The sequence below is a fragment of the Lepisosteus oculatus genome, chromosome 21 (assembly GCF_040954835.1).
Source record: "Lepisosteus oculatus isolate fLepOcu1 chromosome 21, fLepOcu1.hap2, whole genome shotgun sequence".
Classification (NCBI taxonomy): domain Eukaryota; kingdom Metazoa; phylum Chordata; class Actinopteri; order Semionotiformes; family Lepisosteidae; genus Lepisosteus; species Lepisosteus oculatus.
Window position 1 is genome coordinate 13,543,299 of NC_090716.1, and position 27,551 is coordinate 13,570,849.

Genomic DNA, 27,551 nt, shown 5'->3' on the forward strand with positions numbered 1-27,551 from the left:
TGGTGTTCATGTTCAAGCCAGTGGAAATCTTATTGCCTTCCCTGTTATGTAAGAACAAGGTCGTCATAATTAACAAAACACTCCAATTTCAAATAAACATGTGAAAATAGGTTATCGACCTGATTTATTGCTGGAGTGTTTTATCCTGGTATGGTGGTGTCGGCTTCATGTCTGAGTCAGCCTGGGCGCGTGACGTTCTCTCTAATTCTTGACTGCCCCAGGCGTGTGAGGCAGTGTAATTCTGGAGCAGTGCTCAGAATTTATAATGGAATCATGAAAATGGAATGTGCAGACTGCTTGACAAGCCCTTCAGATGGGAATTTGTACATGGTGGGGACTTGCAGTAATTGTCCCTTTCGCAGGGGACAGAGCTGGACGTACTGGGCTGTGTTTTTAAAAAATATACTGTACATCCGTTCTTCTGCCATAGAGGTAAGACCTTGAATGCATAACGCTTCAGACAGGCTTAATTGATCAAAACACGGATTCATAGAGCCCCTGAAGTGAGTTCAAGAATTTCTTTTTCAGTTTTCCATCCATCCACTCGGCCGTTCTCTAACCACGTCATCCAGCTCAAGGTCGCATGCAGACGAACCTGCACCAGGCACGTGGCAGGAGACGTCCTGGAGCAGGATGCCAGTCCTCACTGGGCAGACGCACAGACACTCCCAGGAGTTTCCCCTGGTCTGTGGGAGGAAAACGCAGCTGAACTCGGGGCTCCAGCGCAGCGAGGCAGCGACGCTAGCCACTGCGCCACCGTGCCATCCTGTTCTTTTGAGTTTTCTGACAGGTTAAAGAAGATCAGTGCGGTTAGTATGGTGGGACTTCTTTGTGGAAATCCCCCGATTTACACCTTACACCTCTGAAGCACAGCGCCAGGTGGAGAAGTGCGATTTACCCCCACCTTACTTCAGCAGCCTGTTCTTTTCTCCTAGCCCACAGGCCACAGTTACTGAAAATCATTTCTTAACTAAAGCCAATCGTTTTCACTTTTATAAATGGAGAAAAATGTATTCAATAAGTGTGAGTTGTCCAGAAAATGCAAACTGCAGCTGCTTTTTGGGTAAATGTATTCTTTCTGGTTTGGCCTTGTAAAAGAATTGCCCACTGCAGGTGATAACCTTATCTCCACACAAGTAAACTACCAAGGTCACTACTGGCTTTGTAGAGAGTTGTGAATGCTGAACAAGCAGTGTAAAAAAGCCACTAATTCTACATGTTGGTGCTTGAGTTGCCGCCTGGACCGGGCAGTCGAAGGGACATGTGGCTGAGCCTGTGACAGAGGAACGAGGGGGGCAGGGAGGACAGGTCCGGGGAGACCTGTGTTGTCCAGGCCTGGTGATGGGCTAGGGTAGTGTCTGGGCCCTTGTGGTTGCAGCCTTTCCTAGGTCCTGGAGACCAGGGCAGACACACATTCCAGCCGTGCCTGTCGAACAAGGGGCCTACAGTCCTCGGCCGGTATGCTCCTGACGGCATGGCACAGCCCTGGCTTGGCTCCACGGCTGTTTGGCTGCATTGTCCAGCGCCCACTGCTGCTGCTCCAGCCTCCTGCAGCTCGCCGCGCCCCCAGATCAGCGTACCCCTGCCAGCTCCAGGGCAGGAGGGCTGGGCAGTGTGGCCGGATTCGTGCTGGCGTGGTTTCCTGTGTGACAGGAAGGGCTTGGGGCTCGAGGAAGGCCCACCCTGCTGTCCGCTGGAGCGCTGCAGCGATCAGCGCCCTCTCTTTGGAGGGCTTGGCATTCATTTTCATTCGCCCTGCAGAGCTGCATGAGGAAGGAGAGACTGTGCCCTGCAGGGTCCCACAGCAGCTGCACTCTCTGACTGGTTCTCCATCAGTCCTAAAAAAACCCAAATCAATTCCAAAACAAAACCACTCTTGTCATGGAACAGTACACCAGGCTTGATATTGTCAGAAAGCTTGGTGTGTACAGTAAAATCTGTTCTGATTTATATTGACAGCTGCATATGAATGTCAGGGTCCTAGAAAAATTCCTGAAACAAAAAAAATAACCTTGATTGTGGGAACCTGGACTGTACATTGAATGTGAAATCCTGAAGATGATGACCATATGAAGTTTCAGACACAGGAAGGGACAGGCTCTGACTGCATGTGAAATTGGGCTGCCCTGTTTTGTCTTGATCCTCCCCAGGAACTACACTCCAAATGTAGATGCTTTTATGTGCTGTGATGCAGCTGCCCGTCCTTAAGTAGATTAGGATAAAAGTTGAGCGTGATGTGTGCTTATCTTTTGATTTTCAGTAATGCGTACTTATTCTTTCCCATTACACACTGGCTGGGAGATTCTTTTAGCTTTGTGGGATTCGTTTGGTCTCTACCCTCTTGTTGTTATTGTTTGGAGTCCTGCGCCCAGCTCTCCTCCAGTAGACTGCCCTCTGACGCACTTGTATTTAATTAACTTTGCATCTCTTCTGGTTGAACTCTCACTTGTTCGCTCAGGATGGGTGCCTATAGCAGCGCATTTTAATAGCCTGCCGACCACAGCTCTGGAGTAGAATGTGAGAATTGTGGATTCAGTGGATTTGATCCTCTTTTCCAATAGAGCAGGAGTATCAGATTTTTCATGGTGTAGTCCATCTGATTTTAAGACTTCACCTGTTTTCCGGTGAGCTCTACTAAATGCTGTGTAGCTCTGAGGTATTGTGTCAGGACATCACTGGTATTGAATAATGCATTGAAGCTTTATTTGGCTAAGAGTGCTTGCTGTATGACGTGAAGCTTGTATATATCAGCATGAAAAATTAATCACTTTCTCACTCTCTTTTGAGACGGCACAGCATGCGTGTGATTCTTGTGATGTGTGATGACTGTGCTACAGGGTTTGATTTCTTCCAGGAAGACATGGTTATACGCTGCCCCGTTCCCAAGCTGCAAGCATGCAAGGAGTTGTTGAAGGTTAAAAACAAGTTGAATATGCATGTTCAGCTTTCACCAGGGCTGGGAAAGGGTCCTCTTCAGATGCTCACACCACACCCCTGCCTTGGGCTGTGGGCAGGGTACAGTCAGCTTCTAAAGCAGGTACTCTGAGGTCTGTATACATTGCAGCACTGTGTTGCAGGGGTTAGTATTGCTGCATTGCAGCCCTGTGGCTCCAAGTTCAGTTCCTGGCTGTGTGCATGGAGTTCGTATGTTCTTACTGTATCTATGATTTTGCAGGGTGCTGCAGTTTCCTTCCACACTCCAAAGACTTCCTAGTAGGTTACACTGGCTTCTGGGAAAAGTGGCCCTGCTTTGAGTGTGTGCTTATTTGTTTCTGTGCTTGACTGGCATCCCAGTATTCAGCCATGTATTGGATGCAGCGGTTAGAAAAGTGATGCATGCCTTCATTGGCATTCAGGAATTTTACTCATGCCTGCTCAGCCTTGTAGAACAGTGTTCCCTGAGCCAGACTGGGAGAAAAGCAGAGTTGCCTGGCTTCAGGGAAGAGCGTGCTCCTCTTCCTGCTACATTTGATCAGATTGTTAATCCCTTTGCTTGGAAATTATTATAGGGCAGGCTTGTCATGTGATCGTGATCAATAGAATATCTGAACTGGGCAAAAGATTGTAGATACAGTAAATAAACATTAAATGTCAAGCTCAGTATGTCTTCTGCAGTTACTGCAGTGTGATGTGCTGTCAGCAAATAATGCCACTTTGCAAGGCTCTAGTAAAGCCAGCATGCAGAATAGTGTTGGCTCAGTGTAATATTGCTCTCAACTCCACTCTAAAAAGCACTCTTCTGTTTCACCTTGTGAGAGTTGGCAGTAAAAGCATTTTTCTGCTTATTAACAGGGTTTCTGTGATATTAGATCCATTCCTCTCTTTTCTGACTGCTTAATCCAGTTTGGGGTTGCACGGGAGCCCAGGCCTATCCAGGCCAGCAACGGGCACAAGGCAGGATACGCCCTGGACAGGATGCCAGACAATCAAAGCGCACACACAGACGCACACAGACACACACACCAGGGCCAGTTTTTCTAGAAGCCAGGTAACCTACCAGCTTAGCACCTCAGGACTGGAACTGAACCCAGGGCCCCAGCACTGCCAGACAGCTACACTAACCACTGCGCCGCTGTGCCGCCCTGATACTAAACCATGAGATGAAAAATGAGTCAGCTTGTGCTGGGGTTCCAACTGCCTGTGTCATAGAAGGAGGCAAAAGAAGAGGCCGAAAGAGAAACCTCATTCTTTGGTTTGTATAGTTCGCAGTGTGGAGAAGATATTGGGGAGTGTCGTACAGTGTGGGGAGACTGGCTGGCTTTTCTTTGCTTTCTGTATGATTTTGAAACTGCAGGAGGATTTATTTTATACTGCCTTTCACATTTTTCACTCCAGCCTCGTGGACTCTAGTCAATTAATCAATCGATCATTAATTTCTATGAAGAAATAATAGAAAGGTTGCCACAGTGTGCTTTACAAATGAACAAATCAGCTGTGATCTTTATAACTGAATTAAAATAAATGGAAAAGATACTATCTTACAAGAAACATTTCCGAAATGTGAATGTTTTAATAGTCTTCAGATATGCCCTTCTGCATTCCTGGCGTGCTTCAGTGATGTCCTGAATTTTCTTGGAAAGAGATGGCGAGACCTGTGTTCGGGAATGTGCACCTGAAAGTAATTTGAAAGGGGCCCGTCTTATATCAGCCGCTCAGTGGCTTTCCTTCCATACTTCAGAGAATCAGAGATGTTTTTTTGCCGGTGTCTCTTTACCAAGTGACCCTTGAGGTCATTTGAATGGCTGAATTGCGGCAGTATTTCTGCATGGGGATGACTGAACTTGGCCTTGTTTGTGCAGTGCGGTGGCTGTGAGTTAAGCCTTTCCTTTCCCTTGTCCTCATTTTCTGTAGGCGTTATGGCTGTATGGTTACTGGACAAATTATAAGGAACCCCGAAACAATCGTGGAGATGATCCCACTTGCAGATGTGGTAGGCTTGGGGTGTATGAGACGAATTTTCTGGCATCTTTCCTTGCCCAAATATAGCCAGATCTCGTATCCAATGGTAAGGTTTGATGTGATATACCATTACCTTGATCGCCACCTTTAATGAATGTTGCATGTCTTTCGGTGTATTGAATTGGGTTAAAGAAGAAACACTGAAGTATTTAACTTAATTGTGCTTTATGCTGTTGACGTTTTGTTTTAGATAGTTTGGCAGTGTCCAGTCTCTGATTGAAAGATCCTGCAAAGAGGTTTTTTTTAATTTCCTGTGGTTGAATTCAGAGATTTATTTATGCAGGTTTGATGAGTTTTCTTTGCAGGAGATATCTCCCGGGGCAGAATTCACGGTCATTATGAGTCTACCCAGCCAGTCAAACTGCTCTGTCTTCATAGTGAGCCGTCTGCCTCTCGGTTCTCTGTAAGTTTTAGGTTCAATAAACCCATTAGCCATAAATAGAAAAGTTTCTCAGTGAAGGTCTTACATCAGTTTTTTGCAACATGCAGCAAACTGGACTGCAAGAAAGAAAGTGTCAGGGCTGGAGTTTAGTTTATCGGGTTCAGGAGAAGGGTGGCGTCTGTTTTGGCTGATGCTTTATATGGTAGGAGAACTGACAGGGATGTGTGATGAGTGGATTCACTGAACAAAAATATTTCTATTTCTAAACAGAACTATTTGAAGAAAAAGTCCTTGTGTGAACTTTGCTTCTCGATGCACTCCTCAAGAGTGGCACACTCGCTATTAGAGAGAGTGGATTCTACAGTATATAATCTGTCTTTTTAAGATTGAACTTTAATGCTTTTTGAATCTACTGATGTTACTGACAGAAACCAATTTAGGCCTTTGCAGTTTATGAAACTCATCTTTAAAGTCAAATAGTATATATGTGCTTGAAAAGAGTGTGGTGGGTGGAGGGGGTGTTTCATATTGAGAGAGATCTGTAGCAGCTACCGATTTCATGTTGCTAGTGCTTCATTTCAGACAGGGAGAAGCCGTGTAGCTGAAAAAGCAGAATGCTGTGTTGATTGAGCTGTGTCAGGGAAAACAGACCTGCTTTTGGTCTCTTATCAGTTCAGCTAAAAACCTGTGCACTCATCCAACTTGGTGTAGTTCCTTGAGAATTCTCCGCTGAGAAGGAGTTAATGATGAGCTCGGTTGGAATAAAACCAGGAGCCCCGAGCCGGCTCTGTCCTGTGACACAGAGAGAGGGAGAGCCTCAGGTCAGAGGCTGTCGAGCTGGCAGGGTCTCTGGACGCCAGCTGGAGCCACAAACAGTGGAATCAATGGAGAGTGCGAAGAGGGGCATCCCTGCAGGACCCTGCCTGTCGAGAGACACGTCGAGCTTCAAAACTATCCCCCTTCAGGGGAAAACAGCAGATAGAGAAACCTCACAGCTGACCCACGGAAATCTCCACTGTGGACAGTTGTTATTGTGTCAATGAGGATTTGTATCCCTGATTTTTATTAATTTGCCTATTTATCCTAATGAATTACTATCCCTTAATGGAATGTGAGCTGTAAATATTTTAGCTCATTCCTAAGTGACAAATATGTGAGACAACTGTAGTAATATTTAGAAACAACATTTAATATTATTAGAGGCCACAGGATGTAGCTGTAATGTCCTGCTAATGTCATTTAACTGATTTTTCTCTCATCTGATTGTTGCACTGCCTTTTTTACCACTCCAAAGCCTATTTCCTCCTCAGATAGTATCCACATGGCAAAACTGAAGCGTGGGAATCGAGCTTGTCGTGTGAGAAAGACAGGCCTTTGTTAAAGAGCAGCTGCCCTTTTAATCAGTGGTGATAGTTTAGCAAGTATACACAGGCAAGGGCTGGATGTTTTTCTTTTTAATATAGGGACTGAAATAATTGAAGCCATTGCTTTATCTGGTGCTGTGTTAATGAATAGTCAGAACTTCCTGTGCAGAAATCTCACTAAACCGTTGGTTTGGGGGTTGTTTTGTTGTGTTTGTTTTTTGCTGTTCATGTGAACATAAATAGGCTCATGTATCAGGGAGTCAGCATTCCTGGGGAGGAGGTGTTTGTATTCCTTTAGCACGGGGATACGGCCTGCTCAGACAGCCCATTGCAGCGCACAGGCGTGACGCAGCCCCGGCACCTCAGGGAAGACGTGACCTTTTTGGTTGCGGCAGCCTCTCTGCACTTCTCAGACAAATGTGTGGTCAAAAGGCCAGCGCCTGTGTGGAAATGAACGTGTCTGTCTGAACCCCATTGAAAGCCAGAGGCGCCCAGGACCTGCAGCGCAGTCCATCACTCCTGCTGAACTCTGACCCCCAGTCGTGCCCCCTTTTAAGAATACAACGGCTCTCTCGCACATTGGACGGCATTGTTTGTGCTGGGAGACGACGAGCAAGGCCTAACTTGGTTTTTCAGCGTTTTCTTTGTGATGGCTGCATTGTTTTTCAGCACATTCGGTTTTTATTATGTTCCTGCTCAGCGACGCCATGTCTGTGGTGTCAGAAGAGTTTGACATCAGGGTAGGAGCACTGACATCCTACCCTTCCTTCAGTCTGCTTGTGAAGAGCTGAAGAGAGCACTGTGACTCTCTGGGGTTAAAACTGCATATTTCTGCTCTTATAGCGTTCAAGAGCCATAATTACCCTCCTGATCCATGCAATAACGCTGGCATGAATCGAGCTTGGCGAGTCTGCCAGCTGTCACCTGGCTTTGTCAGGTGTATGTGCAGGAAAGATCAGGCCATCATAAATAATAGACACAGAGCAAGCTGGCGCTGTGTGGGAGTCAGTGGATCACTATCAGGGAGGTCTTGGCAAGAACAGAGAAGAAGTAGGCCAGGTTCTGTACTTGTCAAAGTTTCCTCTTCCTGACCCTGTACTGAGAGACAAATGTACTGTATACTCAGCAGTGTATGCAGTGCTTGTGGAAGCCTCCTAGAAAAAAGCTGGAGCAAAAAAATCAAGTAGCTTTTTTTGTTTTGTTTTGGGTGTTGATTCAGTTATTTTAAGGTTCCGTGTCTCTAAGGTCCAGTCAGAAGAAGACTGTTACTGGTTTGGCTGGCTTTTTAAAGAAACCCTGACAAAGGAAAATGCAGGAACAGACAAATGGGTTGGGGAGGCAAGATAATAGTGAGGCACAGTTCACTAAGTGATCTGGTTTAAGTTTTAAAAAAGAAACCAAGTCGGAGCATTAAAATGGCATTCCTTTTTTAAATATCTATCTGACAAGCCCTTTCAGAAAATGTCTGCAAACGGACTGAAATAGCCTTCATAATGAGGGCTAAAAGCTGAGAGTATTACACTCGCACGCTCAGCTCTTTCAGGCTGTGTGTCAGTTATGGTAATACTAGCATCTGCAAAGGGTTATTTACAGAATGTCAGATGTTACAAATGACAGGCTTATCTGGCCCTTTTGGTAGTTACTAGTTAATTGTTTGCAGGATCTCATCCAGCTGTTTCTTGAAAGAAACCAGGGTATCGGCTTCAAGAACGTGGCTGGGCAGCTTGTTCCATGCTCCCACCACCCTTTGGGTAAAGAAACGGCTCTTGTTCTTAGTTTTAAATGCACTGCCGTGTATTTTCCACCCATGCCCCGCAGCACGCAGGGCGCATCACTAGGTGTGTATTCATAGAAGAGTTAAAATAAAGATGTGTCGACACGTTGAAGCAGGAACTTTCAGTATTGCAGATCAAGCCACTCTCCTCTTGACTGTACTGTACAGCCTTTCCCACAGCAGAACAGGAAGCCTTTTGCTTTAACAGCAAACTAAGGGCTGAAAATTGCAATCTTTTTATACCGACTACAGGACCCCTAGCAGTAAACCCTGCAGTTGGCAATTCAAAATATGTGGAGATGGACGTGTTTTTATTATTTCTATGATAAGGCACACATCCTTTAGCATTCATTTATTGGCAGTAACAAATGTGTTGCCATTCATCTTCTGGCTGTTCATTAAGAAACAAGCCAATTTATAGTTTCAGTCAGCTGCAGTTTTACCTGGAAGTGTCCGAATTCAGCCTGGTTCATGACAAAGAGCTGGGGAGTGTGACTGACAACAGGCTGGCGGGTATCAGGGGCTGGCTCTCCGAGATGGAAGGAGAAGAGCGCTCAGCTTCAAACTCATGTTCAGACACTCGTGTTCAGAAAGCGATGCGTCTCAGGTCTTATTTCTCTCTGAGGATGGGATGTGCGACTGTATTTGTCAGACACTTTCTGTGTATTCCTATTTTCCAGTCGGCGCAGACTTGTTAAGTACCAGAGATTTTGCTGAAAGAATGCTTGGCACATCTTTTTAATCCAAGTGGGCCTTTGGTTCATGTTGATATTGATGTGCTCTTCGGGGACTAATTGAGACTAAATAGTCCTTATCTCTTATTTGAACTCCTGTTTTTGCTTTCTGAGTTGCTTACTGATTTATCAGTTCATGCTTTCTGATTGATTACACCGAACTATTGACTATCGATTACCCTGACAGTGCTAAAGAAACCAGACAACTAGGGCAGAGCCTCTGAAATTAGGAAGACAATGTGCCCTGTCCATTTTCGTCTGAGGTGTCAGAACATTAATTGCTTGATTTTTTTTTTAAACCTATGCACAAAGAGATGTGTTCTTAAAACACTTATAGTATCTTCTAGTTTTTCCTATTCTTTTGCTTCTCTGAAAGAGATTGCTTAAGCTTATTAGGTCTGTAAAAAAGCAGACCTCTAACTGCATTCATTTGCTGCTGTAAAAAAATGAAATTAAAAATGTTTAAACTGAGCGTGATGATACAAGTGCTTTTCAGTATCACTTCTAAGGTGTGAATGCTTATGGTTGTCTAATAGTGGTTTGAGTGTGGAAAGAGAGCCGTTTGAGAACGTGCTGTTTTGAAGGTATGCGATTCTGTGTCTGTGGTCTCTTGGTTTCTCCCTTTCTCCTTCTTTTTCTGTCACTCTTTCTCATACATCACAGAAACTGATTAATGTTCCCACTTCGAGCTTGATTGCTGTAGTGTTTCTCTGCATGTCAGTCTTGTGTGTGTGTGTGTACGTGCATGTTGTATCATGCTGATGGTAAAGTGTTAAAAACTAAAGCTAAGCTCTGTTTTGTGTTTTCACAATTTGGCCTCCATTGTTACCCTGGAGAATTTCCTTCAGTGACGGTTATCCTCAGACAAGAAATGCCTTGCTTCCTGGCAGATAACAAGCCCATATCCCAGCAGCAGCTCAGCATAAATGAGAAAAAATGTTGCACACCTTTTACAGGAATCTGTTGTTTTTTTTTGTATGCCTCAGATATGCCTTAGAAATAAGATTGTTTTTGTGCTCTTTGAATTAAATTTAGCTGTGTTTTAAAATATTTATACAAGTTTGAGTAATAATTTAGAGGAAGGTATTGTAGTCAGCAGTTGTTTTTTTCCTAGTCTGTTGAAAGATGGCAAGTGTAGATGACGTTCAGACATTTGAAAAAGGCCACTATGTACTGAAAGCAGGTTCTCTCTTTACCATTCACAAAATGTATGAAACTCCTTGACTCTTAAAAGAGTTAAAGTTTTTATCAGTGTGGACTGGTGGCAGTATCTGCCAACTTATCTTTTGGTAAATCCCCGTTTTAAAGGAAATGAGAGCTTTTTTTTTTCTCTAAATGTCGGTCTCTTCAAATACGCCTCATTACTTAGCGCAGGACTTGCAACTCAGAGTGATTTTTATTTATTCATTTAAATTTGCAGGGCTGGAAAATGCTTGTAATTGAAGGGCATGTGTGTGGGCTTGCGAGTCGGCCCGCTTCTTTCTGTGCTGTGGGCGAAGTGTCCCGACAGTGAGGCTCGTCTGTCCAGGAGTGTCTTCGCCTCGGACTACATCCTGAGAGCCGGGAGGAGGTCGCTCCGCTCCGCACCTGAGTGGCTCCTTCCTCTCCGAGGTGATGCAGGCAGGGCTGAAACCAGATAGCCAGGCGCGGCGCGGGTCTTTTTTTAGCACGCGTCTGCAGCCACAAGGGGTTTGATAGACCCAGAATTTCGGGGGAAATGAAGCGCTTGCTGTAATCCTGCTGATCCCCTCCTCGGGTCTGAGAGTCTTCAGAAGGCTGCAGCTGGGTCAAGCGGAAGGTTCTCAAGCTGGAGAGCTAGAAAGTCAGGGCGTTATGGCTGGGTGGAACTGGAGAAAATAAATGACACCACAGCTGTAGCTGTGCACAATGCAGGCTGTTTTGAGTACATCAGAATGGGTTTACTTCTGGTATGGCTGTTGTTCTTTCAGAATTCAAGACATCTCTTTGGTGTTTTTCTTCTTTTTGTGTACAAAACACTTTTAGCAGCATCCTAGAAAACCAAATTCCCCCATGAGGAATGAGCGGTTCTCTTCTTTGCTTTTACCCGTGTACCAGCACAGGAGAGTCACGCAGGGAACAAGCACATATTCCAGAAAGGTGTACCCTCGGGCCTCCAGGTCTGTTTCAGACTGGCCTGTGCCCCACCTGCGCCCCAGAACAGGTGTCTTCGCTGGTGGAGTGTTTGAGGACTCCCTGCTGACAGTTCCCTGAAGCCTGTCGTTAGGAGAAGGGTTAGTGGGAGAGCTGCTCTGCACCCGTCCTCGTACTGCTCATCCTGTTGGCCAGGGCAGACAGAGGCTGAGTACTTGTCTCACAGCTAATGCTAATGCTGCACAGCTAATGACTGTCCCGCCCTGCTGGAGGCTGTCGGCATCATCCAGTGAGCCAAATGAGTGTGAAAACAGACTGGCACAAGCCCGCTGTGCTCAGTTTAACATGGAAGGAATGTGGTGTGGCCTTGGAGAGGAGGAAGAGAAGACCTTTCTCCCCCTCGCTGCACTGAGCGGTGCTCTGGGATGAAGATTGCTGATCACCAGGGTCACACGTCTGTGCTTGAAAGCCCCCTGTCGCCTACAGTCGCTCCCTCAGTCTGAAGGCGGTACCCCTCTGTAGTGGTCAGTAGGTCCCCAGAAGCCAGTTTGCCATTTCTCTTGCAATATAAAGAGCTGTGCTGTGAGCATTGCAGGGCGTGAGACCACAAATTTGCACTACGTTCACAGTATGAATATGATCTGACACTTGTTAATTAAGCTCTGTCACATGTCACGTGTACAAGGCCCCACATGCTTCAACAGTGTTTGTGTGTGCTCTGTTTCATGCTTGGTGTTGTGTGCTATATTTTTGGTGTCTCAACACGGCGTATTTTGAATCAGTGCCCTGTGGAATGAATGTTATTTTATTTTTAAGGTTTATTTATAACTCTGTTGACGGTGTTCTGTTGATGAAATGTTTGGGGGCAGTCTCCCCGGTCTGAGCAGAAGAGGCTGGGCTACATCAGCTCACATGGAGATTCTGAAAGAGGGGGACTGCAGTGTCACCGCAGGCCCCGTGAAATATGCAGTGATCCAGACGGATTCCCTGTTGATTGATTGTGGGGACACTTTGAGGTCTGATTGCCAAGATCTTTTGGAAGACAAATGCTGAGCTTTCAGGCCTCCTTGTGCTATTTTTATCATCTGGCAAACTGTTCGCCACTGTGACTCACCAGTCCAGGAAAACTGCAGACGCCACATATAGGCTTCTGTTCTTGATTCAGGCAGCCTACGTTTTACTTACTGTGGCAATAAATGACAGTGGGGTTGAAATGGTTAGGTCCTATATGCAAGACAACTGTTGACAGAGGAAGCAAGTGATTTATTCCGATGCTGTGCTCCAAAAATGCCAGTGGCAGCCCTTTTGTGGTGCTGCCATCTAGTGAGAGTGCGAGGAAATGCGTTTGACACCTGAGTGAGCAGCCAGGCAGGTGTTGTGTGGCACGTCGAGGCAGAAGGACATAGCCGGTCTTCTCAGCTCTGGGAGGTAACGATGTGGACTGGGTTAGCTCGGAAAATTGTGTACTCGGGGCTTAGGAAGGAAATCCTCGCGCTGCGCTGGGTGGAGGCGGTTATGTAAGTTTTGGCAGGGCCAGCCGATGCCTCATTAGTGCCGCCTGTTGATGGACATGCATGGGCTGTCGCCTGAGTCCGTGCCGCGGGGAGCGTCAGGGGGCTTTCTGCCCGAGAGAGACAGAGGGGTCAGCAAGACCGCCGCTCAGGAAGTGCTGAGAACAAATGTGCAGCTGGAGTGGGGAAGAACTGGGGCTGTGCCCTGCGCGTCTCTGGGACACAGGGCCACACGGTCGCCTGCTGACATTGCAGCCGGAGGGCAGCGCTTTCGCTCCGTGCGCCTGGTTCGGTCACACGCCAACATCTCGGGAGCGCCCCTTTCCTTTGAGGCCAGACTTTAACAGTGCATTTATAAAAACAAAATCTCAACCCAAAACCTTTTCTTAGATGTTCCCTATGATTAAAGCGACGTTACGAATGCCCCTTCGCTTTAGTGTTAAATTATTTAAACGTTAATTTCAACGTGAATGTAGGTCAGACCTTAAAAACAGAAGCTCTGAAGATGCTGTGAGTTAATATTACAAATTGTTTTGCATCATTTTTGTTTGATTTTATACTGTGCTCTCCAGAGTGCTTGGTCTGAACTGTGCTGCAGTATAAGACAGTTTTAAAAGAGAAACTGTTTCTGATTTCCTGTCACACGAGGAAACCTCAGATCCCCGAGTTCAAATTCAGGTGTCCGAGTCAGTCAACTGGAGTCGCTATTGGAATATCTCTTGGGACCCCCGTTCCTCAGGCACTTGAGTGTCTTTCAGTTGTGAGGGAGTTTTATAAGGAAACAACAGATTGGTTTGAGTCAAGGGTTCTCAGCTGCAGTGCAGTGATGTGACAATATTTCATTCTCAGACTTGGACCAGTGCCATAAACCTGTACCTTATGACAGAACCATAAACGTAAACTTATAAAAAAAATTCACAGGCATTTCCTCCACAGGGGGACTTAAAAAAAAAATGAAAATGCAGAACGCTCAGAAGACTCTAACCAAACATTTTGGTTTAAATTTTTGAAGAACCTGTTATAGTTCTCCACCAGCGGAGACTTCATGTGCACGTCTGTATGCGCTGAGAGGTGTGTTTCGTAACCGCAGGCAGCTGCACCCTGCAGTGACATTTGGCCACTTTATTTAATGCCCCAGTAATCCCCAGCACTGCAAACAGTGGCCCGTGCTTCTCTGAGTGGAGGGCAAAGGGATCCCAGCACTGCTCGGATTAGCAAAAGAGCAGCAGTCTGCAGGGCCTGAATGAAACGTGCAGTTTAAGGTCAGCCCTGGCAAAACTAATCCTGTAAATTTAAACCAAAGTGCACAATGTTTTTTCTCTTTTGGTTTGAGAACCGGGTACAGTATTCAACGCCACTGGCTGCTGGATTGTCTTAGTCTTTTCCTGTCCTATCTGTCTAGGGCAGCGAACTGCATTGGTGTTGACTGCATGTCTTCTTGTTTAAATGCCCTGGTATTGAAAGGGGCTCTTTCTGAGCCTTTGTGTCCTGTTGCAGAAATACATCAACACTTTTCCCCCTCACTTACACATTCAGTCATTTCAGCGACTGTTGTTAGCTGGTGTAGAGGTGAACACACAGGGTTTTGAGCAGAAAAGGCCTCAAACAGAGACCCCTGCTGGCCACATGAGCTATCGCATGTCTGAGCTGTGTGTGATGTGTAGGACCAGCCTGAAAATTGTGAAGAACACAGTGACAACTGCCTAGATGGTAAGGTTTTGCAGAAACCATACGTATGCTTACTGTGTGCCTTTCAATTGCTGCCTTTGAGCAGAAAAAAAAACAATTTCATGTATATATGTTATATGTTCTGTTGTTATAGATGTTATATTTTCTATCCAGTACAGAGTTGCTGGGGAGGTGGAGCCTATCCCAGTAAGCATCAGGCACAAGACAGGGTACACCCTGGATGGGGCACCCGTCCATCACAGGGCGCGCACACACACACACACACACACACACACACACACACACCCACCCACCAGGGCCAATTTCCCCAGACGCTTGTTAAGCTGCCAGTACGCTCTGGGATGTGGGAAGAGGCCAGAGCGCCTAGAGGAAACATGCAAACACAGGGAGGACATACAAACTCCCCTTAAATTTCCCCTTTAATTCGAATGGTGATGCAAGTTCTTGGTTTTCCTGATCTACATTGTAATGGGGCCACACACTACCAAGGGGGGGGTCTGTGCTTCAGGGATGGATAAGGGAGCTCCTTTTATCTGTGAAACACTTTGAGATCCTGGATGGAATATGCTATTGAGTAAAGATGCAGAAAAGTCTTCAGATTAATTTTCCTGTTAGGTGCTGTACTGAAAATCACCACAGGGTGGTACTGAAGCTTTGGTTTCACAGTTGTTTGTTTCAACTGTGGATAGTTTCACATTACTTTTGCACACTCTTGAACATCAGCCTTATCTATTCTCAGGTTGTACAGAAACTTTAATGACCCTGCTTCTACAAAACCCAAAAACCTTTCTGCAAAAACCTCAGACTATAGACTAGCCACGGGCAGCATTGCTGAGAATTAGTTTTTGGCAGAAACACGGAGGGTGAGAAATACCCTGTTCATAAGGAGGACAAGTGTAATGTCCTCCTACAGCTTCTCTGTAACGGCTTTTGTGTTCCCTAAACGAGGATGTAAAGGACGTCTGGCTGTGCTTATGACTGCGTGCAAACAGCACCCTGTACTCTGTCTCTCCACTGGCTTTCGTTCAGGACCTCCTGCTGGCCAGGGAGAGAGGCTAATGGCTACACACCTCTGGACCCGGTAGAAATGCACACCCTCCCCTCTGTTGTAGTTATATCTCAAGTCTCAAGTTCAAGTTCATTATACTCATACACAGGTATATGGTGTAACAAAATGCTATTTAGCTAGCTCTTAGATGGTAAGCAGTACAAAAACAACAAAAATACAATTGTATAAGAAAAGAAAGACAACAGGCAATGTTCATACATCAACAGAATGAAATAAAGGCTAGAAAATTATGGTGAGTGAACTTCTTGACATGTGAGGTAGAAGAGAGAAGGCACTGTGAGGGTTCAGGTCGTAGGTGAGAGAGGCTGGGAGTTTAATAGTTTGATAGTGCAGGGGTAAAAACTGTGTATGTATAATATATGTGTGTGCCCGTATCCGTGTGTTAAATCAGAGGGTGAGAATTCAGGGGCGTATCGTCGTGCTCGAGCGGAGCGTTCCCACGCCGGCGGGTCCTGGTGACAGCGGCGTGGCTCCGCTCACCATGTTGGGCAGCCCGGCTCTGCGCAGACCTGCGTCACGCTGGCTGCCAGATAGGGCTGGAATGCACTGGGCCAGCTGGGAGGATTGATAGCACTGACAGTTATACGCTGCAGTTGCCTGGAAAGACATACCATATGATTATTCCGGAGCCAGGGTTCCGATTATATTAATGTGTTTATAAATGGCTGGTATGAACTACCAAGCAGGAATAGCTGAGATCAGTTCACTCTGGGGAGGGGGGAGTATGGAGAGACCATAGACCACAGGGCCCAACAAGTGCAACTACTGGTTACCTTCCAGATGAGTGTGTGGAAAATCTGTAGTTGTAAAGGTAATCAATTAAAAAATGAGTGATCTTCCATGTTTATTTGGTTTCGTTACAAATATTTGCAGGGCAAAGTTACAAGGAGACTCAGGGCTTAGAACATTCCTCTCTCTTTCCTTTTGTATGTGGGGTTTTGGTTTTTTGTGACCACAAGACGGTCACCCTTTCTCCTTCTTTATATATTTTTTCTTTAAACTTGATGTATCTTTCAAATACAAAAGGAGGAAAATGTCAGTGTCACTTGTCGCTTGTGTGATGGCTCTCTAGGGTAGGGCTGCCTAGGGCACTGAGCATCACGGGCTTCTGATTGGAAATAAGGAGGGTGAAGTCGGACAAAAAGAGCTACAAGTAATTGTTTAACCCATCTGATCTTGAATCCACACTTTGAGAGCAATAGCAAATAAAAAAAACACAAAGACTGAATACTAAAAAGGGCCTTTGTTCTTTTGTCCAGTTGAAACAGTGAAATATTGACCAAACTCCATTTTTAATCCTGAAGATGTACACGACTCAACTCGGGGGGCTGTGCAAACTGTTCTGTTTCCTCTAGCCCTCTGGAGGACATGGCTGATGTCAGCCGCAAGGTCAGTCCCGAGGCTGGGTCACGGCGAGTTCGGCGCTATAAATACCTCCTCTTCTGTCTCCCACCGCAACCATGGCAACCCCGGAGTGTAAGAGGAAGAGCCCATCTTGGTAGTTAGGTGTGCTCCTTTCATTGCCCGTTAGCAGGTTTTGGAACCCAAGGGCGAGCCTGGCAGCGAGCGCTTCCTGTGGGTCGGAATCGGGCGCGCCTGGCATCGTGGGCTGTGCCCCCCCCCCCGACAGCTGGAGACAGGAAGTGCAGGAGACGGGGCGGGAGCAGAGCAGGCAGAGGCCCGTGGCGCCGGAGCCGAGATGGAACGCAGATGTGGCACCTCTCTGGAGAGCTGGCGCTGGCGGGGAGAGATGTGCGGATGGCTGAGGGAAGAGCGTCGCAATTCAGAAACGGACTGGGTAGCACGGCCTCCCCTTCGTGTAGCCAAAACCCACACTGTACGCAGTGCCGGCTCCTCAGCTCTCCATCTTTACTCATTAACTGCCGTCGCTTGGTAGGCATCTAACTGGCCATAAAATACATGAACTGTGTGACTGCATTGGCCATCGGAGCAAGCTACCGTGCGAGTGCTGTAATGTGACTTCCACATCCAGTGCTCCAGTTAGATAACCGAGACTCTCGATCAGTATGGCAAGGAGGGATGAAATTAGAATGAGACTTTTTATTGATAGAAAACGGCATCTGGCTTTCCACTGTCAGGAGGCTAGCACCCTGTAATGCTGCTGGGCAAAGTGGTTTACTGTGACCACATACGCAGCTCGCTTTTTCTCATCGCTTGCAGTGAGTCAGTCGTTTAACCTCCGGAAGTGAAGCAGCAGTTTTCCTGCTGCCAGCTCCATTTCTCCATGCTTTCCTCCTGGCTGATCCTATGGCTCTCCCATTCCATTTCCTGCTCCTGACAGCATCGGGCACCTCTCTGGTTCTTGTCTGTGGCTGTCAATCCCTATATTGAATTATTCATCCATTCAATATAACGTGAATGCTCCTGTGAATTATTCATTAACAGTAGAAATGTTTTTGCTCGTACCCAAAGAATACAGTAAGATTTGTTTTGCTCTACTGCCTGTGTGCTGTGAGGTGACAATGGAAGAGAGCGATTTGCTTTTAGGTCTGAAGAGATTGTAATTAGCTGCCACTCCTCATCTGGCTGTTGCTCACTGGAGCGGGGAGGGTCAGCGATTTTTTTTTCAGGGCCTGTGGATGACGTCAGTCCGTCCTCTGGCTCCTGGGGCTGTTTAATAAAGTCCTGAATTCAACTGCGTAGGCGTGCAGATTTCATGGGGTGGGCTGTCTACTTCGTCTTTTCCGTCATCATTTCTAATTTCTTATGGTCACCTTGTAAAACAGGGCCTGCAGGGAGGTTCCAGTGATTGATTTCAGACTTCAGGGAAACCGACAAGTCGTACGCTTTTTGAGACTCTAAGATTAATCAGGAGAAAATCTAGATTATGGCAGAGATGTGTCCCAAGAAAACAAACCAGTAATACACAAAGCAAAGACAAAGTGTCAGACCTCTCCTTTGTCTCACTCCTTTTCTGAAGACAGACAAGAGGAGAGGAGGGCTGTGTAACCGTTGTGTACCAGTTAAAGGTCTTGCTGCTTATTTCAGCGAGGTCTGTAGCTGCATGTTGACAGCAACTGGCTTTCCTTGCTGTTGGCTACAAGGCGTTTTTTTTTTTCCTGAGGTTATTTTTACTGCCCCTGTAGGAAAGTATGACTAATGCTCCATGCAGATCCAGCAAGAGGGAATTTCTCTCCAGAGTCCTGTTGCACCCAGTACAGGATCAGGCCCGAAGAACCACAACGTTACCTTTTCAGTGCCTAAACAGCAGCAGTTCAGAGTAGTGTTCCCCTCATCCTCACTCGTACTGGGGCAGAATCCCTATCGACTGTTACTGCCCTCACCCCCAGTCTGATGGCCAGTACTGCCCTCACCCCCCAGTCTGACGGCCGGTACTTTCTGCTCCATCACTTCTGCTGGTGTGCTCCTGATGTATCCCATCGTGCACTTGTGCAGTGGCCTCATGGCCAGGGGAAGACCTTGGGTCTGTGGGCGCTTGTGCAGTGTGTATCGAATTAATAGTATTGTAGAGTAAAAGCCACATGTGTGGCATCTCAGTGCTTGGTTCTAGTTAGATCAGTGGGCAGGAGGAGAACCGCGTTCAATCTGTTGTCTGACGACTTTTTTGGAAACATTTGAACAGCAGAAACTGAAAAAGGGGAAAAGACAGGATTTGACTGCAGCAGTGAAAAGCTTGAGTACAGGGGGGTGGAAGCAGCAATGATTATGAACTCGAGGACCAATGACGGGAAGAAAAATAAAAAATGCACTTTTTAACAAATAGCCTTGTTACGAAAAGCGGTGACCTTAAATATGGTATCATGTGGTAGTCAACTTGCATGAATGTTAATGATGTGTCATTTAACGGCAAATTATTTTCAGAAATAAATTGTATTAGTTTTTGAGGTGGAAAGACGTCGGGCATTAGTTAAGAAAAGTTTGTGAAGCATTGTTATTCTCGTGTGGAGGATATGTAATAATGCAGGGACAAAAAGCTAACCAGAAAAGTACTTAAATTGTACTTCCGCTGAAAACTGTTGGTTGTGGGGTGCCTAAATTGTGAGTGATGAGGGACAAACGATATGCAGGTATTTGGGGTTTAATTCTGTTCCCCATGACTTGAAATTCCCAGACAGTTATTGCCCCCTTTGTCTTCTTCATCAGTTCCTTTCCCATTATGCTGGTTTCTGTCTGTGAGCTGTGGTGAGTCATGACAAACGACACCTCTCTGGCTGTCTGGGATTGTTGCGCTCAGCCTGGGTTTGGTTGATAAATTAGGAGTCATTAAGCCCTCTTTAACAATTCAGGGCTCAGATGCACACAAGCCACAACACTGACTGAGTGCTGGACTCACAACATGAATTGCTATTTCCGTACTATGGGAAAGTTCCCCATGTATCTGAAGTTAACTTCCAAAGTGAGCAAAGCAGAGAACTTTATTTTATTTTGTTAGGTGAGCTGTGTTGTGATTATTTACTCCTTTTGACTGCCGTAGTGAGAGAGGCGTCTTTGTTAACATGAGTAGTGGTTTATGTGAAGCATGGACTTGATTGACCTTGTACTGTTTCTTCAGCCCAGTGCTAATGAGCAAAACTGGCATATACTGCAGCTGCACATTTTACTGACGAGCACTGCAGGTGGTCAGTAGGAGAGGCAGCCACTCCTCGGTGGGTATTATACTAGAAGCTGCCGAGCCGCAGGGTGTGAAGGAAACCCACATTTCCTGCAGCTGCATCTTCCCCTTCTATTTCTACAGACGTATCTGGCAAAATACAGTTTAGCCCCGGAAAGACTGGCTCGCTGTGCCTGGCTGACCTGCGGCTCAGATCTAGCCCTGCTGGATAAACGCGGGCAGTAAGGAGGGGGGTACTCGAGTTGCCCTAACTCAGCACTTCTTGAGAGGCTGACTGAGGGGCCAGCAGTACTGGAACTCGAGCTCCTGTTTCCACTGTGGTTTTTAGAGGGATTGGAGGTGACTGGACTAGCACAGCACTGTCGGGGGACAGACGGCGCTTGTGCGAGCTTTCGGAGGACGCCACACCTGACAAAATGAGAAATGTAACCCCCATGAGACCAGGGATGATGTGGAGTTAAACGCAGAGCAATATTTTCATAAATGCACGTGTTTTAGAAATGAAAGAAGAGGGTAGCGATTACTGCAGGGAGTGGAAATGTAGCACGCAGAGTGAAGGAGATGAGTGGAAGCCAATTTCTACTACATTTTCTTTCTTATTTACATTGAAGTCTGGCAGTGAGAGGATTCTGGCTGAGGGGGGGAGGGAACAGACGTCTTGAGTTCCATAGCAACCTCCCGATTCGAGGGCAATAGCATTTCTGTTATCACCCTGCAGCTCACACCTGCCAATGACTGACACACTCTGTTCTCCTCCCTGCTGGTGTGTGGTGAGCAGACTGGCACACCCTGGCTGCCGTCGCATCCTCCAGGTGGGGCAGCACACTGGTGGTGGTGGAGGGGATCCCCATTACCTGTACAGCGCTTTGAGCGGAGTGTCCAAAAAGCGCTGTACAAGTGTAGGGAATTTTCTTTTTTTTTTCCCCTGCTGATCCTGTTAAACAATGATGGACAGCAGGACGATTTTATCGAGATGGATCATTTTATCCAAGAAACAACACAGCCCTAATGCAGTTGCAACCACTTTTGTATACTGATAACACGCCAATACCATGTGCAAGTGTAGTTAAACAACTGTCAGCATGGCCTCAGGATGACATTGACAGGCACCCAAATGGACCTCTTCAGAATCCACAGTGAAATATCAGAGCAGACAAATGGAAGCTATAGGGAGATTCATCTAAGATGGTGAAGAGGAGCTCTTTCTTATGCCAATTAATTGTGGAGTATAGAACGAGCTGCTCAGCCATGTTGAAGCTTATACCCCACCTTATTTCGAGAGACAGCTGAATGAAATCCTCCAATCAATTAGTTATTAAAACCAGATGGCCTCCTCTCATTTATAGCCTTTCTAATGTTCAAAGAGGATCAATAGAAAGAAAGCCCTGCCTGTGGAATGGGACCTTCGGTTGCTCTTGGCTCATGACTGAATCATTATGCTCTGCTGTAGACCAGCAAAGTAGACTGACGTTTCATGTACACAAAGGACAGTGACTGCTTGTGGTGACACTGGAGTCAAATCTTTATTGGACGGAGTTTCTTTGATAGCTAAGTGATTCTTGAGTAGAGGAGTCATTCATGGGGCAGGCTTTCAGCTAGAGTGTCCAATTCGAAACTGTTCTTAGTGTTTGAAAATGTCAGTTTTCAGAATCTGGTTCTGAAAAAAAAAAAGATAATAGCTATATAACAGATGAACCTCGCAGCCTGATTGATTGTCCTTTGTTGCAGTATGTAATGGATTCTGTGTGCAGTGTTATCTGATAGACTGGGTCCTCTTCCTATTTCTTCAGTCCAGCCAGCTGTTAAATTAAAATGTGGTTTTCTGTTGTGTGGGGGGTAATGGCGACTTCCTATCCCGAGTCGGCATGTGTTGCCCACATCCCCTCGACCTTTAAAGGCCCTTTGGTGTGGCCGAGCGGCATGATCTGGAAGCGAAGGGGATCGATTGAGCCACGAGGTGCCAGCTTGCACTAATGAGAAGAAAAAAGCCCTGGTTATCCAGCCCACTGATCTGACTCAGACAGACCTGCCTGTGACATGTAGTTTATCATCTCGAACATCCTGGGAGCCAGAAATATTTTGAGAGTATGCACGTACATGCCTGGAAGTCAGAGGAATCTGGTCACCAGTGCAGCAGATTGCTGGTGAGGAGTAGGCCTTGTAAGATAAGAGCATTTTCACAGTGTCACTATCAGCCAGGATTAAAGCTTCCGGGGTAAAAGTGAAAAAGATGAGGTTAGAGATTTCGTTTCTCAATCAAAGAGTCGCCAAAGATGTTTTTTTTCTTTTAATCTGGTGTTCACGAAATGAGGCAAAACTTATTTTCTAGCTGTGGAAGTTGATCGGCACTATGACTTGTGTCTGTAGTTAGGGGTGATGCCTTCATTTGGTTAAGGGTCACCTGTGAAATGTGGTGTTGCTGCCACAAGATTTCGACTTAACTTCCCTTCAGTGTTGTGCAGGTTTGAGCCTTTGTGAAACATAAGGTAAAGAATAACCCTCTTCTGTAAAAATGTTTAAAACTTCGAATGTTGCCTGTGCTACAGTATTTTTGTGTTGGTTTTGTATCATTATAGTCTGCATATATGGTGGGCATTCTCAGTGACTTGTACTCCTTCCTTGAATATTTGAGATGAATGAGAGCCCAGTGATGAAGAGGATGCCCGATTTCTATTTCATATTTCATATTCCATTACAATTCAGAGCATGTCTCCCCAGTGCATTGCTTTCACTAGCTATAGGAAAAGCTGGGCCTCAGCACATGCTATATAATCAATGGCTGTAGTCTTGCTTGTAACTGCTGAATGGCTTTGTAGCAGCAGGCGGGCTGAAGTTGGGAAGATGGATTCAGCCGGAAGGACTGTGTGCGCTGGCTAAACGTTTCGATAGAGTGGGGTAGCCTGGATAATTTCATTTATTGATGTGCTCGTATATAAGAAGTCTCTTATGGAAAGACTGCAGTTTAATGAATTGACTTGAAATCTTTGGCCACTGCATTAAAGTTGACTGGCACGCCTTGAGGAGGTCGGGCACAACGAAGCTCGTCTCTCTCAAGAGGAAAGTGTACAACCAGACAGGATGAAATCTGCACTGGTTCCTTCACCACCAGTTTCACTTTGATGATGAATTCAGATCTAAGATTCAGGTCTAGCAGCAAAAAAACATCCAGCATGTCTCATAACTGGACCACAGGAGTAACGCACAGACCAGTCCTGCGATCAGTCTGTGGCTCTTCCTTTGTGTGGCCACCTCCTTGGCTCTGGCAGTATGCAATCACTGCTATAATTTGCTGCGTGTCTCTTTATACCCGGCCAAGATGGGCGGAGCCTCTGGCAGCCTCACATCACCGGCCACGCCCACACCTCTGGAGAAGGGCGGTACTCTGTGCCTCCTGACTCACTGAGCAGAGAGGACAAGGGAGTGGAGCGGAGTTCTCCACCAGTGCCCAGTCAGTGCTTCACTCTCTCTGGGGCTTGGTTTATGATCTCTTAGCTCTGCCTAGCTTCTGTGTTTATTAGTTCACTTCCCTTCAATTATTGAACTACTTGAAGGTCCACAATAATACAGAGTAGCTGGCTGAAATGTTTAGTTCACTAATTACAATGGCCGTACTCACTCCTATCTGTAAATATCCCTGCGTTCACATCCTTTGTGTACTTCTGTTCTCAGTGTATCTGTCGTCTGGTTAATCTGTAGTTGAGCTGTGTTTTTTTAAATTGCAGGAGAAAAATAGGAAACTCTGAGAATTATTTAGTGTATTTTACTATTTCCATACGAGTAAATAATTGCTGTCTGATTTACAAGCTTCTGTTTTGCTCATCAGCGCATGTTTAAAATTAAGCCGCAATGACAATAACAGTGTGCATTTGCTAAATACTGGAAAACAAGGTTGGTAATAGTAAGTTAGAATTGGCTTTTCTCAAATGGTTACAGGCCTGTGTTTGGGTTCTGTCCTGGACATTGCAGCCAATAACATCTGGCCTAAAGGGACAATGTGACCTTGGCATTGTCTTGTTTGAGAGTACAAACATCTTTATTTTTCGTCATAGTGCCTGCATTTTGCGTAATGCTGTATTAGACACCGACTGTGAAAAATACTGGTATCATTTTGCAGTGTTGAATAATGGGAGTATTGGAACAGCAATTACTTTTCTTGCCTCAGAACATGATGTACCCTCTGCAAAAAAATGTACTGTTTAAGTAGTTTTGTCAGTACAAGGCAGTATTCTAGTTGGATTGTGGTTCTAGTACAAGTGAGTGAATTACCTCTGAAAGATGTTGCCTTGCAGGGCACTGCTATCATTGTAGTGTCACCAGTCATGTTTTTAATCGGTTAATGGATGCCGTATGTATTTCAGTCACAACCCAGGATACTTCAAGCCATTTAGCTCCTGTTATGCTCTTTTTTCAAATGACAATTCAGCACAAGCACAGCTCTAAATTAACTTATCCCACTGTTAAATATGGCAAAATTTCATACATAAAAACTGTTAATTACTATACAGTCTATCGTGCCTGCTTAGGTGTTGTCCAGTACAATTAAATGCAAATAAATTGAAACCAACCTCCATGGACACCAGTTCCACTGGTTTAAAAGAGTGAATTTATATTCACATAGAATTAGTGTAAAGTTTTCACCGTCAGGAAAAATGAAGATGGCACTTTATCACTGTAGTCTTGAGTGACTAATAAATGGAGGCTCTATGCCTAGGTGATTTTACAGCACACAGGACAGGTGTACAGAAACGCAGAGCCCAGTCTCCTGTTTCCATGGCAATGCCGGACTGCAGACAATAGCTCGGTCTGTCCGTCACACCCTCCTGCGGCGCCGTGTCTCTTCACAAAAAGAAACCCACTGGCACGAGTTTCATCTGTGACCAGACCAAACCAAGAGTGTCCGTGTCGCCGTGTCGGTGTTGCTCTGGAGGCTTTGGAGACATATAACCGACCAAAGGTGTTACAGGAGGGGTGTCACGGAAAACTGATCTGGTTAAATTCGTGAATTGTAGAATTGTGTTGCCTTTGTAACATTTTCACATCATAAACCCTGTTACAATTCCTAAAGTATAACTGCTGTAGAAACCTAAGAAACGCTATTTTTGTGCACCAAAGTAAGCGACAGTAAAAGGTGTTGTGCGTAACATGTGCCACCCTTTATCTTGGTAGCAAGTCTAATTGCTTTATCGTGTTCTCTTTAAGACGCACGTCCTGTATCCCTGCAAGGCGCCCGTTTAATTTCGTTCTGTGAGGGGGGAAAAGCGGTTTAGAAAAAAATAAAAATAAATGAATCGTTAAAAAACATGGAAAGCTCCGGCCTCTGCCCCCAGTTTCCGCCGAGCCTGCCAGGTGATGCCGTGTACCTGTGCCGCGCTCGCCGGGGGCTGGGGTTCGTCATGCGGGGGACGCGCTGCGCGTCAGCGGTTTCCAGCGGGGGACGCGCCCGCACACAGGGCTCAGGTGTTTCCACGCCTAAGGCACGCTGATGGAGATCAGCTCTGGCCCTTCGGGATACGCAGTCAAAAAAAAAAAAAAAAAAAGACGGATACATTAGAAAAACAAATGCAATTACAAGGAGGCTCAAATGAGCCGCATAAATGACTGTTCTGTGAAACTCCGGTAACTGAAACGAAACGTGTAGTACGATCACGCAGATCCGCCAAATGAAGAGATTTAGAAATACATGAGACCATATGCACTTGTTCTATTGAAAAATGACATTTTTGTAATATCTTGCTATGCACGATGCGTTGAGGTTATCTGTTCACCAATTACGTGAATTACGTGACATCAGTGAAGAACATCACAGTTTTCAATAATTGACCACAGATTTTCGCGATTCTGTTTTATTTCGGTGCGGGCGGCGGCTATGGAAGATCTCGACACAAATCCCTGCTTTTCTTCTGTCCACTGAGCTGTCTGTTCGCGCTTTCTGATAGAGCCGAGAGCAGCAACTGACTGGGCAGGAAAGGCAAGGGGCTAACGAGATTCACGGCTGTCATTTGAATGAAACCTGCCTTACTACTGTTGAGATCGGGAAGCCGGGGGCCTCTGGCTGTATCGGAAAGGTTGGAGGGCAGAAAAACACACAACAAAAGTGTGAAACCCGAGAAGCCACTGCTTGGCTCGCTGAGTTCCCAAAGAAGCTTTCTCCTGTCCTACAGTTAGTCGAAATTTCGGCGTGTGAATCCCTAGTTTGAATTGCACCAAGGGGCAATTTTTGTTTTGTTTTCATCCGTATAACCGCGGTCTCTCAGGGAAAATCGAGGCTGTGGAAACGGAGATGTTGAGCTGCGAGCGAAAAGGGCAGCCGGGGCGCCTCAGAAAGCGACAAGGTGTTGCTATGTTTTGAACAGGGCATTTTTTGCCCGGGACAGGGGGGAGGAAACAAAAGTTAGTCAATAACGTGCTTGAGGGGTCTGGCTCCCACCATTACTTTTCTCCTACAATCCAGATGGCGTCGACTTTTTGTGTTTCGAAATGAACTGAAGCCCTGAAAGCCCTTCCTATTATTTTCTGTGCCGACTCCCCCACCCACCCAGGAAGCCAGGGAAAGAGGTTGCGTCGCATCGACCCCTCCTGTGTGCGATTTCCCTTCGACGCTGGGGGTCCGTCCCAAGTTGCCGGAAAGCGGTGTGGATGCGGGGCGATCCGAGGGCCGATCGTCTTGACGCGCAGGGCAGAGCCTGGCAAACCGGCGGCGCGCTGCGTGACGGAGAGGAAGAGGCTGACGCGGTGGCAGAGTAGCTGCTGGAGGAGGCGTTTACCTTCCCAATCGCCGGGAGAGGGAGATTTGTTTTGACACCTCTGGGAAAGGGGAAGGAAAAAAAAACACACCGTTATCCGGCAACCATCACCGCCGCCGCCGCCGTCCTCCTACCCGAATTAACCCTCCCCGCGGAAGCAGCTCACCAGCCGCTGCTCGGGAAGGACTTCGGAGAAAGCAGGGAGCCCGCACTCGTTTTCTACGCGTTTTACTGCTGCTGGATTGGGGTTTTGTTTTTTTGTTGTTTTATTTTTGTTGTAGACATTCGTCCTTTCTTTTTTTTGGTAAGAGGAGGAAAATATTCAATTCTGGATTACTTTATCCGGTTCCTATCTGCAGGCATGAGGTTGAAGAGGAACGGGTCCTATACGCTGAATAGGTATGGGTTTATCCGTCTGTCTGGTAACTTTTTTTTTCCTGTAAACGGTGATGTAGCGGAGTCTTTTTTCCCCCCTCCAAACAAAGAATCGACAGTTTAATTAACAGCGGTATTTTCTTTTGTGCTGTTGTAACTACTGCACGATGTATTGTCACTGTCCTTGACACAATCTCTAGTGCTTGCATATTCTTGGCGTTAAAACAACCAAAACCCATTTTTCT

At 46.1% G+C, this 27,551-nt stretch overlaps 1 protein-coding gene across 2 annotated transcripts in view; it reads left to right on the top strand.

The window, feature by feature from the left end:
- Window positions 1-27,551, top strand: part of LOC102687194 (MOB kinase activator 2) — an 88,329-nt gene that overhangs the window by 14,393 nt on the left and 46,385 nt on the right. Inside the window, exon 1 of one of the 2 annotated variants that reach the window (XM_015338236.2) lies at window positions 26,818-27,330. The exons of the other annotated variant lie outside the window; for it this stretch is intronic. Coding sequence (XP_015193722.1) covers window positions 27,293-27,330 — 38 coding nt within the window. The 5' untranslated portion in view covers window positions 26,818-27,292. Of the gene's footprint in view, window positions 1-26,817; window positions 27,331-27,551 lie in introns of those variants that run through there. 2 annotated transcript variants of the gene reach the window in all.